The following is a 12,097-nucleotide window of genomic DNA, read 5'->3' as shown; positions in this document are numbered from 1 at the left end:
CTCTCTCTCCCTCCCCTGCTCATGCTCACAGGTGCGTGCTCTTGCTCTCTCTCTCTCTACCAAAAGAAATAAATAAACTTAAAAAAATAAAGAAAGAAGTAGAAGTCTCTGAAAACTACCCCCCAAAAGTTAAGGGGCCCATTCAATTTCACAGGTGAATTCTACCACCAAACGTTTAAGTAAAACCAATGGTATTGAAATTGTTCCACAGAGTAAAAAAATTAAAAAGGAAGTTTGGAAATTATTTCTAGAGAACAAAGCCAAACATGGGAGGAGAAACCAAAAGAACCATACAGAATAATTTCACTTACAAACATTAATACATGATGCCCAAAGCATGCCTATTAAACACAAGGAGGCATCTGAGAATTTCTACCATAATCACTATTATTTAACATTGGTCTGAAGGCAGGAGCAGACATAATACAAAAAATAATAATAATAATAGGAAAGAATGGGTAAAATAATCAGTTTACATAAGTCTATCTATAAATTAATATAATAACCATAAACTATCAGTAGTATTCCATTTTTTTAATGTTTATTTTTGAGAGAGAGAGAGAGAGAGAGAGAATTCCAAGCAGGCTCCGTGATAACAGCGCAGAACTCAATGTGGGGTTCAAACTCACAAACTATTATAACCTGAGCTGAACTGGACGTTCAACTGACTGAGCCACCCAGGCACCCCTCAATAGTATTCTTAAACCCTTAAATGCTGTTTCTAAAGTTCTTTAGGGGAAAATAATCAAGAATGATTGGAGCAAAAAATTTTCTTTTGATTGGGAAAACTTTGCAAACAAGAAAACCCAGACTAAACCTTTATAATTAATTAAAAAGTGTGGTAGAAGCACAAGAAAACCAGAACAATGGAGCAGAATCAAGAGTCCAGAAATTAGACTCATACATAAAATAAGTTAATAAAGGATAAAACTGTAATCTTAAATCACTGCGGTACAATGGATTATTTTTTAAAAAAATAGTATGAGGAAAATTGGATATTATCTGAGAGAAAAACTACATCCCTTTCTCCTAATTTATGGCAATATAAATCCCAACTAAAGCAAACATTTAAATATATAAAAAAAGAGGAAATATAAACATGAAAAATTTCCACGTGGCTAAAAAAAGAGCAAAATCAAGGAAGCAAGAGCAAAAGAGCAAAAATGGCCAACAGAGGGGAAAATGCATATAACACAACAAAGACTGAAAACAGTTTCCTGGAAGAAAAGGAGCAACAGAAAAACAAAGGAAGTCAGTGTGCAGAAAAGAGGAACGTTTTTTTACATAGCAGCCTCAGGAAGAACAAAATTCACCCTTTTAAATGTACAATTCAGGGGCATCTGGGTGGCCCAGTAGGTTAAGTGTCGGACTTCGGCTCAGGTCGTGATCTCATGGTTTGTGGGTTTGAGCCCTGTGGCGGGCTCTGTGCTGACAGCTAGCTCAGAGCCTGGGGCCTGTCTTCGGATTCTGTGTCTCTCTCTCTGACACTCCCCTGCTCACACTGTCTCTCTCTTTCTCAAAAACAAAAATAAAACAGTAAAAAAATTTTTTTAAGTGTTAAAAAAATTTTTTTAAGTGTACAATTCAGTGGTTTTTAGCATATTCAACAAAATTGAGTGACCATCACCATAATCTAATTCGACAACATTTTCATCGCCCCAAAAAGAAAACCTGAATGCCTCTGTGGCCACTCCCGAACAAATGGGTTTTAAACACATTAAGTGAGGGTACAGATGAAAACATTAAACAGATCTTCAGCTTATGCTGGGGTTACATCCTGAAAACCTATCCTAAGTTGAAAATAACCTAAGCAGAAAATGCATTTAATATCCCTTATCGAGCATCACTCGACCTAGCCTATCTTACATGTGCTCAGAACACTGACAAGAGCCTGAGGTTGGGCTAAATCCTCTGACAACAAGCCTGTAAGAAAGTGCTGACTATCTCATGTCATTTATTGAGTACAGTACCGAAAGTGAACAACAGAAGGGTAGCCTGGGTACAGAATGGCCATATCAGTTGTTGACCTTTGTGCCTGTGTGACATATGAGGAGCTGGGGCTGCCGCTATAGCCCAGCGTCACGAGAGGGTACCGTAGGGCACATCGCTAGCCCCGGAAAAAGTCCAAATTCAAAATCTGAAGTATGGTTTCCACTGAATACTTATTCATGCCATCACAAAGTCAAAAAATCGTAAATCAAACCAAGGTAACTTGGGGACCATCTGTGCCTATATGACTGGCAAAGATCAAAAAGTGTGGATCCTCCGTATTGTCAAGAGTGAGCACGAAACTGCATGCCTGCGCCCTGCAGGGGGGAGTTGATTTATATATGTATACAAGAACTATCTACTATCTATAAAGATATTTGTTGTCAAATTTGTTTCCTCTAAGTTTGTGGTATCACAATCTAAATGTCCATCAATAGGAAGAGAGTTACATAAATTATAGGATGTGTGTGCAGACTGAGGCAGCAGCTCTGTTAGCACCAACAGCACTCAACAAGACACAAGGGGGCGGGGGGAGAAAAATGTCAAACTATGTGGACAAAAGATCTCTATGTCCTATCAATTTAGACTGCCTCTGGAAGGTGACCCAGAGTCTGGGGACCCTGACTGTGTTGGGGGGGAGAGGAGCTGGACACGGTAAAACTTCCTTATCATGTGCACATATTACCTATTCAAAAACTAATTTTAAAAACACACATAAGGAATGTTCTCTGGCATCGCTTCTGGAAGCTGAGTTGTAACACAATTTTACTGCAGAGAGAAACTGTATCTGTAGCAAATCCACTGTGGCCCCCTGTCATCAGGATTTAGTTACTGAAACAGCAGAAGGGCACCTTTCTAAGGTGGCTCCAGCCTGGAGGCCGATCCTCTGACCTGGGCCTCAAAGTGTCACTTAACAAGAACTGTACTGGTCTCCACACTCACACAGTCGGCCATGTCATCACTGCGGAGACACGCCGAGGGGGAGGGCACTTACTGCTCTCAGGAAAACAAACATCTGGAAGCTGAGGAAGACAACTCCAGAAACAATTATTATGATAGTTACATCACTTATAATTACATGGCACCTTGTAAGCGGAAAGCCTTTTTCACAAACCTTTTTCACAAACCCCCTTCGGTGGAAAATTTCAAGCATGCACTCAAGTAGAAAGAACAGTGTAATGAACTCTATGTACCTACTTCAGTTAAAAAGTTTTATACAAAAAACAAAACTGTTTCTATGCTATGGTTACAGCTTCATAAAGCTTCTGGTACTGACATAATGCTCTTTGTGTTAACGGGGGAAAACCAACTTCAGAGCACTTTCATATTTACACCTCACTTGCAGCAGAAAGAGGTCAAATTATCATTTTACAAATGAGGGCTCTGAAATCTTGCGAGTTGCTCAATGTCACACACCACCTGGAAAAGCCAGTCCCTGGGTCTAAAGATCCAGCTCCCACACAGTCTGTCCTGCCCCCTCCTCGTGGGAGACCCAGGCTTCAGAGCCTCACAGACAGGGTTCAAATCTCACTCTGTTATCCACTGTCTAGGTCTTGGAGAATCCACTCTCTCTGAGAATACTCCTTCAGCTATGAGAATGAGAATTTTCTATTTTGGACTGTTGCTTACTTAATATGAAAGTGGAATACAAAGAGCTACAGAAGTCAAGTGACAATTTTGTTTTAAGGTGGGACAGAATTCTTTCCCTGGGAAGGACCCTTGAACTACATCATGAAGGACAGGCAAAGTTTACCAAGCAAATGAAAGGGGCTTTTCTAGGGTGTGAAATCACCATAAAACATATTTGGAAAAAACAAAACAAAACATATTTGGGATGGTGATTGGTCCATTTTGATTAATGATGAAAATATAGTGGTCCCCCTTATTCACGAGACCCTCACAAGACCCTCAGTGGATGCACCTAAACCACAGAAAGCACCAAGTGCTATATATGCTATGCTCTTCCCCTACATATACCTATGATAAAACTTCATTTATAAATTAGGCTCAGTGAGAGATTAATAACTAATAATAAAGTACAATTACAACACATGCCAGAAAAGTTATGTGAATGTGGCCTCTCTTAAAATATTTTATACTGTAGTCACCCCTCTTCTTGTGAGGATGTGAAATAAAATGCCCACATGGTAAGATGAAGGGAGGTGAATGACGTGGACACGATGACCTAATATTAGGCTACTTGCTACTTCTAACCATAGGTCAGAAGGAGGATCATCTACTTCCAGATCAAGGTTGACTGCGGGTAAGTGAAACCCGGGAAGATGAGACCATGGATAAGAGGGGCAACAACTGCATATGGATAGTTTATCTTTTTGATCTCCAAGCCCCCGTGTCTCACAGAACCTGGCACACAGAATGTGTTTGTTGAATGAATGAATGAGAGGTGGAAGATGAATTAAGATTAGAGAGGTTTTTGAACACCAAAAAAATATTTTTAAGTTTATTATGAGAGAGGACACATGCACAAGTCGGGGAGAGAGAGAGAGGAGAGAGAGAATCTTAGGCAGGCTCTGCACTGTTAGCACAGAGCCCGACACGGGGCTTGAACTCATGAACTGTGAGATCATGACCTGAGCTGAAATCAAGGGCTGGACCCCCAACCGACTGAGCCACCCAAACGCGAGGATCACCAAAACTTTCAAAGGGAGGGGCTATTGACACACAATGATTATCAGAAGGATACCCTGAACTGAAAACACTTGTAATATCCACTTGAAACTTTTCACCTAGGAAACTAAAAACAGTTCAGTGGGTTAAAATAAATCATTAAAAAACAAACAAAAAACAACAAAAATAGTGTCCAGGATGACAGCTAAACCATTTGCTCCAGTGATTATAGCAGCAAGGCTACTTCTGGGAACCACTTTGAATTAATAAAACTCAGAATGAAGACTCATTCTATCCCATGATTTGCTTTTCTGGGACGTTTCTGGGGATGAACTGGAAGCAGGGCAGCAGAGTAAAAACGCATGACCCCAAGGGCTTCCCAGCACAGGCACCTCATTCGGCCCTGCCCCTACCTCCTGATGCATTGCTGCCTCCCGAGGCCAATCCTAGAGAAGAGCCTCAGTGGCCCAAAAGAGCAAATCATAGCTTATTTCCAGAGATTCTTCCCAGGACGCACAGACGTTCAAACACTTGGGACCGGGGAGAGAAAGATCTTAAGATGTTTCTTCCCTAGGCCTCAACACTGCTACCAATCATGCTTGTGTAAAAAATGTCACCTGGTACGATCCCCCTCCTTCCCCAAAGACTCTATACTTCTCACCATTAGACAGGGAAACTCCTTGAAGACCGTTTGTTTCTGTCTTACTTAGCACAAGGTCTGTGGACAGAGAACACGATCATAAACCTCCTTGTCAAATAATAAATGCTACACAGTACTCTTTAGCAAGCCAAATTATCCATAATATAAAAGTCTTCCGTGCCAAAAATAACTACACATATTTCTGTTTCCTTTCAAATTTCTATGTTCCTCTTACCACTTGGTCAGTAACAAAAAATCCTGTCTTGGGCAATAGTGGGTTCAGGGGCGCCTGGGTGGCTCAGTTAAGCATCTGACTCTTGATTTCAGCTCAGGTCACGTTCTCACGGTTCATGAGTTCCAGCCCCAAGGTGAACTCTGTGCTGTCAGTGCAGGCAGTGCGAAGCCTGCTTGGGATTCTCTCTTCCTACCTCTCTGCCTCCCCCCCAGCTAGTGCTTGCTCGCTCGCTCTCTCTCTCTCTCTCTCTCCCTCTCTCTCTCTCTCAAAATAAAGAAAGAAACCTTAAACAAAAATAGTAGGTTCAAAATTCTAGAGGTTACATTTGAGCCTGGCGTACCATTTCTCCTCCCAAAGGGAACTATATAGATTTCAGCATCCTTTTCAAGGAGGTGGGAACTACTGAAATATTTAAAGTGGTGGATTCGATTTCTGTTCTAGAAAACTGATTCAGGCAGCAAGAAACACATTTTAGAGTTCCAGCAAAAGAAACCCATGAAATTTCAGGTCTTTTTTTCCTAATAGCTTCCATACTCTTTCCACCCTCTGCCCCCTCCACCTGGGAAATTCTTGGTCACATCTTTGATTCAGTACAAGCTCAACTCAAGGCTGCTCAGCACCACCCACCCCTTTGTGCCTGCAATGCATCAGTTCCTCTTAGACATAAGCTTTTTATACACCCACCAGTATTTCTTTATAGGTCTCTCTCCCTCACTAGACGAGTACTACCTGTTCTTATTTATTAGTTTTTGTAGCCCAGCATCATGCACTAATGACCCATAGAAGAGTTTCTGTATGAAAATATGGGCTTTTCTTCTAGTATTATACTTGGAATGCCCCAATAAGGAGAATACTATGCATTGCTTTGCAGGAGGAATAGGACACCAAATATGAATGCAAATGTCTCCGAAATTTGAAGCTATAATACAAAACAAAAATGTTTTTATGGTTGGCTAGGGAGTGTCCGCAGGACACAAAAACAAATGTTAATTCGCTGGGAATTTTATTTTATTTTATTTTTTTAATATTTTTTTTTATTTCTAGGAGAGAGAAAGAGAGACAGCGTGAGCAGGGGAGGGTCAGAGAGAGAGGGAGTCACAGACTGAAACAGGCTCCAGGCTCTGAGCTGGCAGTCAGCACAGAGCCCGATGCGGGGCTCGAACCCACGAACCGCGAGATCATGACCTAAGCGAAAGTCGGATGCTTAACCGACTAAGCCACCCAGGCGCCCCAATTCGCTTGGAATTTTAAACTACGTTTTGGATAATCTGAATTGCTCAAAAATATTTTGTATTTGTTGAATATACTACCCAACTCTTTGCAGGGTTTCCAAATGCAATGCCTTATTTCAGGACGTCAGCATTTTGCAATGCCATTCCCGCCACCAAGAATGTCCTAGAGCTCAACCCCCCCACCACACACCACACACCCAGAGGCACCTTCTCCATCAACATGCCCTTCAAAATTCAACCTTTCTGGGAACTGTCTCAGCTAATCCCACCTTCTATGCGCCTGTGAGGTGCCATTTTGTCTTCCTACAGCACCAAAACACATTAATTCAAATCCAAATTTTTGAATAATTTGAGTATAGCATTAAACATCATCAAAATTTATTATTCATAAAAAACTATTTACCATGCTCTGCAAATGCAAAATGCACATCTTCCTTAACACTAGGGACTTCTACATCTTTGTCATCTCTCTCCATCCCAGCTCTGGCACCTTCCTCAAACAAAGCTCTGAACCTTAACAGTACTTGGCACTCAGTAAACACCTGTTAATAGAATGAAGTTAACTGTATACAGAATGAATGAATGAATCTATTTTTAAAAGGCCAAGATTTCAGCTAAAGCATCATCCTATTTATTTACTTATTTGAAGATTATTTAAGTAATCTTCACACCCAACGTGGGGCTCAAACTCACGACCCCCAGATCAAGAGTCACATGCTGTACAGACTGAGCCAGCCAGGCGTCCCCAAGATAATCCCATTTATTAACCGACAATAACTACAATAAGGCCAATACTCTATAAAAGCTTTTAATGGTTTGACTTCTACCAATTTTTACTCATCTTGGTCAAAATAACTTCTAGTTACCCTTGGAATACCTGCTTTATATGTCCTTTCTTTGTTTCCTAAGCACTGGTGCATATAATTCTGCCAAGGTCCAAACCATATTATCTAGAAAGTTGTTTATCGCTCCTACCATGCCCCAAACTCCTCAAAGGTATGCATGTGTCTTACGCATTTCTATCCCTGAGCAAGCACAATACTTGACCCAAAGTGGCTGCTCATTACTGTCTGCTTAAGTAAAGGAAATTAAAATTAATTAACAGAGAATTAATTAAACAGTCCTTATAGTTGTTCTCATAGAATATTTTCCTGAAGTCATGATTTTTTTTTTTTTAGAACCACAATAAAAACTGATTTAAGCCCAAAATATCTTATACTGGGTTTAGTAGAGCGAAGCAACGGATTTTTTAAAAATGAGAAATTCTCCTTGAGATTTGGGAAAAGACTATCACGAATGAATTTTACAAGCAGCCACCTCTACCTATTTTGAAGGACACCAGTGCTACACAGGAACACCCAAACCATTGAAATCTGCGGTTTTTACTGTCTCTAGCCACATTCTGAAAAAATGCAAGAAACCTAAACTTGAGCTGCATTTAAGGTTCTGTGTAACATTTCAAATTCAAGTATGTCAAAGCCAGTTTGTCTTCTGTCTTAATTCCATTCTTTCCATCCTAAGTGCTACTCCATTCTCAAAATGTCAGATACATTTGTACCCTTGTCCCCAGTTGGGCCAAGTTCTGTGAAGGTCATTCCTTTGGTCAACATTACAGTACTGGCCCTTATAGAGGTGACCCTTGAGCAACACACATTTGAACTGTGTAGATCAACTTACGCAAGGAATTTTTCCAATAAATACAGTATGTAAATGTTTTTCCCTTATGATTTTAATAACATTTTCCTCCTTCTAGCTTACTGCAAGAATCCAGTATATAATGCATATGACATACAAAACATATGTTAATTGACTGCTTATGTTATTGATAAAGTGTCCAGTCGACAGGAGGCTATTACTGGTTAAGTTTTGGGAAGTCAAAAGTTATACACAGATTTTTCGACTGCATGGGGGGCTGGCACCTCTAAGCCTTGTGTTGTTCAAGGGTCAACTGTATTTCTACTTGGACTAGCCCAACAGTCTGAGGAGAGTCTCTTAAGATTTTCCTGTCTAATCCGCTGATCACAATGCTACCAAATTAATCTCCCTTTAAGTTAGTGGCTCAAAATGTTGGATGATTCTGTCATCATTTTTACCCCCCAGACATTTGGTATTATGTGGAGACATTATCAGTTGCCAACACAGGACACTACTACTGGATCTAGTAGGTAGAGGCCAGAAACCCTAAACATCCCATAATGCACAGGACAGCCTCTCCCACAAAAAAGAATGATCTGGCTATACATAGATCACTCTGTTACCTTAGTTAGGCCAGTCAGTTTCCTCATCTGTGAAAAGCGGTTAAACCTCAAAAGGCTGTCAGGAGAATTAAGTGAGGCCACACTGTACAGAGATCACTAAGCACAGTACACACACAACTGGGTACTTTCACATGGTTAAAAAAAAAATTGCTAAAGCTGTTACTTGTCTTTTTTCTCAAACAGAATTACTGTCCCAGAAAAGGGCTAGAGTGGACACTCACAATAGGAATAGAAACTCACAAGAAGAGGATTCAAAATAAATATCGATGAGGTGTTTTTCTGGGCCTGGATAAATTCTATGTCAATAAAAAAAGCAAGCAAGGTGACCGGACCATGGTAAGAGCAAGGGCTATTTTAGCCTGGGAAAATGTTAATGTCATTATCAAAAAATGCAGTAAACAAATTTAGAAAATTGTAGCTGATGAGTCTGTCATTGAAGAGAAAAAGTCCTGGGTACCTGGGTGGCTCATATGATTGAGTGTCTGATGCTTGGTTTTGGCTCAGGGCATGATCTTGTGGTTTCTGGGTACAAGGCCCATGTTAGGCTCTGCGCTGATAGTGTGAAGCCCACTTGGGAGTCTCTCTGCCCCTCCCCTGCTCTCTCAAAAATAAACAAAAGAGAGAGAGAGAAGAAAGAAAGAAAGGGTCCAAATGAAGATGTTATAGACTCTAAAGAGACTGCAAGGACCCAGAATCAGAATCCTGACACAGTAACCTCTTTTTTTTTTTTTTTTTGACAGAATTACTAAAATCAGGAGACACCAACGATAGGATGTATCAGGAATGCTCTGTGAAATGGCTTTTCATTGCAGTCGTATGGAAACATGGCTTGGGTAGACTTGTAATCACTGTAATAACCCCACCAAAGGTGGTGGGTACCTCACCCATTGCCACCACATGAGTATCTGTTCCCATTTCCTCTCCAAACCCACTTCCTTCTGTTGCAGCTGAGGAATTTCCTTTACTATCTGAAGCCACCACCCCCCTCCCCCCCACAAAGTATCCTGGACATTGACCGGACTCTTGTGGTTACCTCTTCTCTATCCCGGATACAGCACTTCCATCCAATATCAAACATGCCTTACCATTGTTTACCCTACCCTCCTTTGCCCTATAGTTTCTGCCCATTTTTCAGCACCTCCTGAGCCCTCCCAAGTCAAGGTTTTTGGAAGAAGTGTTCTAAGTCTCCATTTTCTCACCTCTCAACTGATTTCCATTCCCATCAATGCTAAAATAGGCCAAATCCAAAGTCACTTTTCTGTCCTCATTCTAGTTAAGTTCTAACTTGCCTTTAAGAAATCAAAACGAAGGGGCGCCTGGGTGGCTCAGTGGGTTAAGCCTCTGACTCTGGCTCAGGTCATAACCACAACTGCTCGTGAGTTCGAGCCCTGTGTTGGGTTCTGTGCGAACAGCTCAGAGCCTGGAGCCTGCTTCAGACTCTCTTCCCGTCTCCTGCTTGCTCTCGGTCTCTCTCAAATACAAAATAAAACACTAAAAAAAAAAAAACAAATCAAAGCAGAATTGAAAACAAAACTACAGGAAAAGGGATGTCTGACTTGCAGCAGCAACTTTAAAAAAAAGACTTTAGTCACAGTAAGTTCAGACGGAGTCAAGATCTTAGAAGTTATAACAAACATGTAGACTCTGCTGTGTACTGCTCCTATGGGACTCGGAACTCAGTTCTGAGGAGGTCATGCAAAATAAGACTTTTAATGTCATCACTCCTTGAAGATGGAACCTGTTGAGGGGAATAGGTGTGTGAGAACCGTTGCCTGGCAAAGAACAGGATTTTTTACTGAATGAACAGAACTTGATAATTTTTTTTAAATTTTTTTTTAATGTTTTTTTATTTATTTCTAGGAGAGAGAGAGAGAGACAGCGTGAGCAGGGGAGGGTCAGAGAGAGAGGGAGTCACAGACTGAAACAGGCTCCAGGCTCTGAGCCCGACGCGGGGCTCGAACCCACGAACCGCGAGATCATGACCTAAGCGAAAGTCGGACGCTTAACCGACTAAGCCACCCAGGCGCCCCAGAACTTGATAATTTCATCTAAACTCAAGGCTCAAGGCATCTAACTGGGATGAGCGCCAGTATTAACCTTAGAGTGTGAGAAAGCATACCCGAACTTAAATCCACATTTTCTGACTCAAAAGTTTAGAATATTCAGACACGTTTCAGAAGAGTGGAGAAAACAGAGTGCCACCAAACCACCACTTTACGTTCGTGAAGGGACTGCCAGATCTTGGAGTGCGCTAGGAAAGAGCTTCAATTCTCACCCCACCTGACTCTGGGAAACGATGAATGGAAAGGGACCCATGATTAGCAATCATGAGACCTTCCACCACAATCCTCTTTAGGTGGGTTTTAACTTCTTTCTCTCTCCCCACTGCTCTCCTCCAGACGGCCCCTCCCTTCAATTCAAAAGCCCAAGGCGAAGATCTGATTTTGTCTGGAGGCCCGTCAAACTCCCTACCGTGTTCCGGGGGCGAAGGGCGGGGGTGTTACAAACCGCAAACCTAGAGCTTACCCGCCGTAGTTCCCAACGGCCAGAGGCCATCTGAGTCGCACCCCCGGCCCCTTTTCGGCTTGCCCCTGGGGGCGGGGGGTGGTTCAAAGCGGAGGACTAGAGGGGCCGCCGGCCATGTCTAAACTGCAGAGTTCCCCCGGCCACTTCCCCGCGCCCCCCGACCTCGGCTCACCCGCGTGGGACATGGGCACGGTGAGGTTCCCGTGGCTCTCCTCGTTGTAGAGGACCACGGCCGAGGCGTTCCTCCGTGCAGCCACCAGCACCTTGTCCTTGAAGGTGCAGCCACCGCGCGCGACCAGGGCGACCCAGGGCGCGGCTCCTCGGCCGCCGGGCGCGGGCACGAGGAAGCGCGTATCTGGCGCGCAGCCCTCGGGGTCGCGATCCGCCGCGCGCGGGACGCCCACCAGGCCCTGCGCGCCCTCCTTGGGCGAGCTATCGCCGAAGCGGCCGCTCTCCGAGACGCTCCAGACGGTGCGGTTCGTGTGCGGGTCGACGTACTCGGTGCTCACCACGGCGGAGTACCACTCGAACGCCCGACCCCGGGCCCCGGGCGCGCACACAGCCAGCGCCAGCAGCGCCAGCGTGTCCC

General features: G+C 42.9%; 1 protein-coding gene across 1 annotated transcript in view; it reads right to left on the bottom strand.

Annotated features, from left to right (window-relative positions):
- RNF149 (ring finger protein 149) overlaps positions 1-12,097 on the bottom strand; it is a 49,457-nt gene that overhangs the window by 24,598 nt on the left and 12,762 nt on the right. Inside the window, exon 3 of the mRNA XM_077749189.1 lies at positions 11,681-12,093. Within this exon, the coding sequence (XP_077605315.1) occupies positions 11,681-12,093 (413 nt within the window). The remainder of the gene's footprint in view (positions 1-11,680; positions 12,094-12,097) is intronic.

Source organism: Crocuta crocuta, unplaced genomic scaffold, assembly GCF_008692635.1.
Source record: "Crocuta crocuta isolate KB4526 unplaced genomic scaffold, BGI_CrCroc_1.0 scaffold118, whole genome shotgun sequence".
NCBI lineage: Eukaryota > Metazoa > Chordata > Mammalia > Carnivora > Hyaenidae > Crocuta > Crocuta crocuta.
The sequence above is the reverse complement of the archived record's forward strand: the minus strand, read 5'-3'. Positions and strand labels throughout refer to the sequence as shown.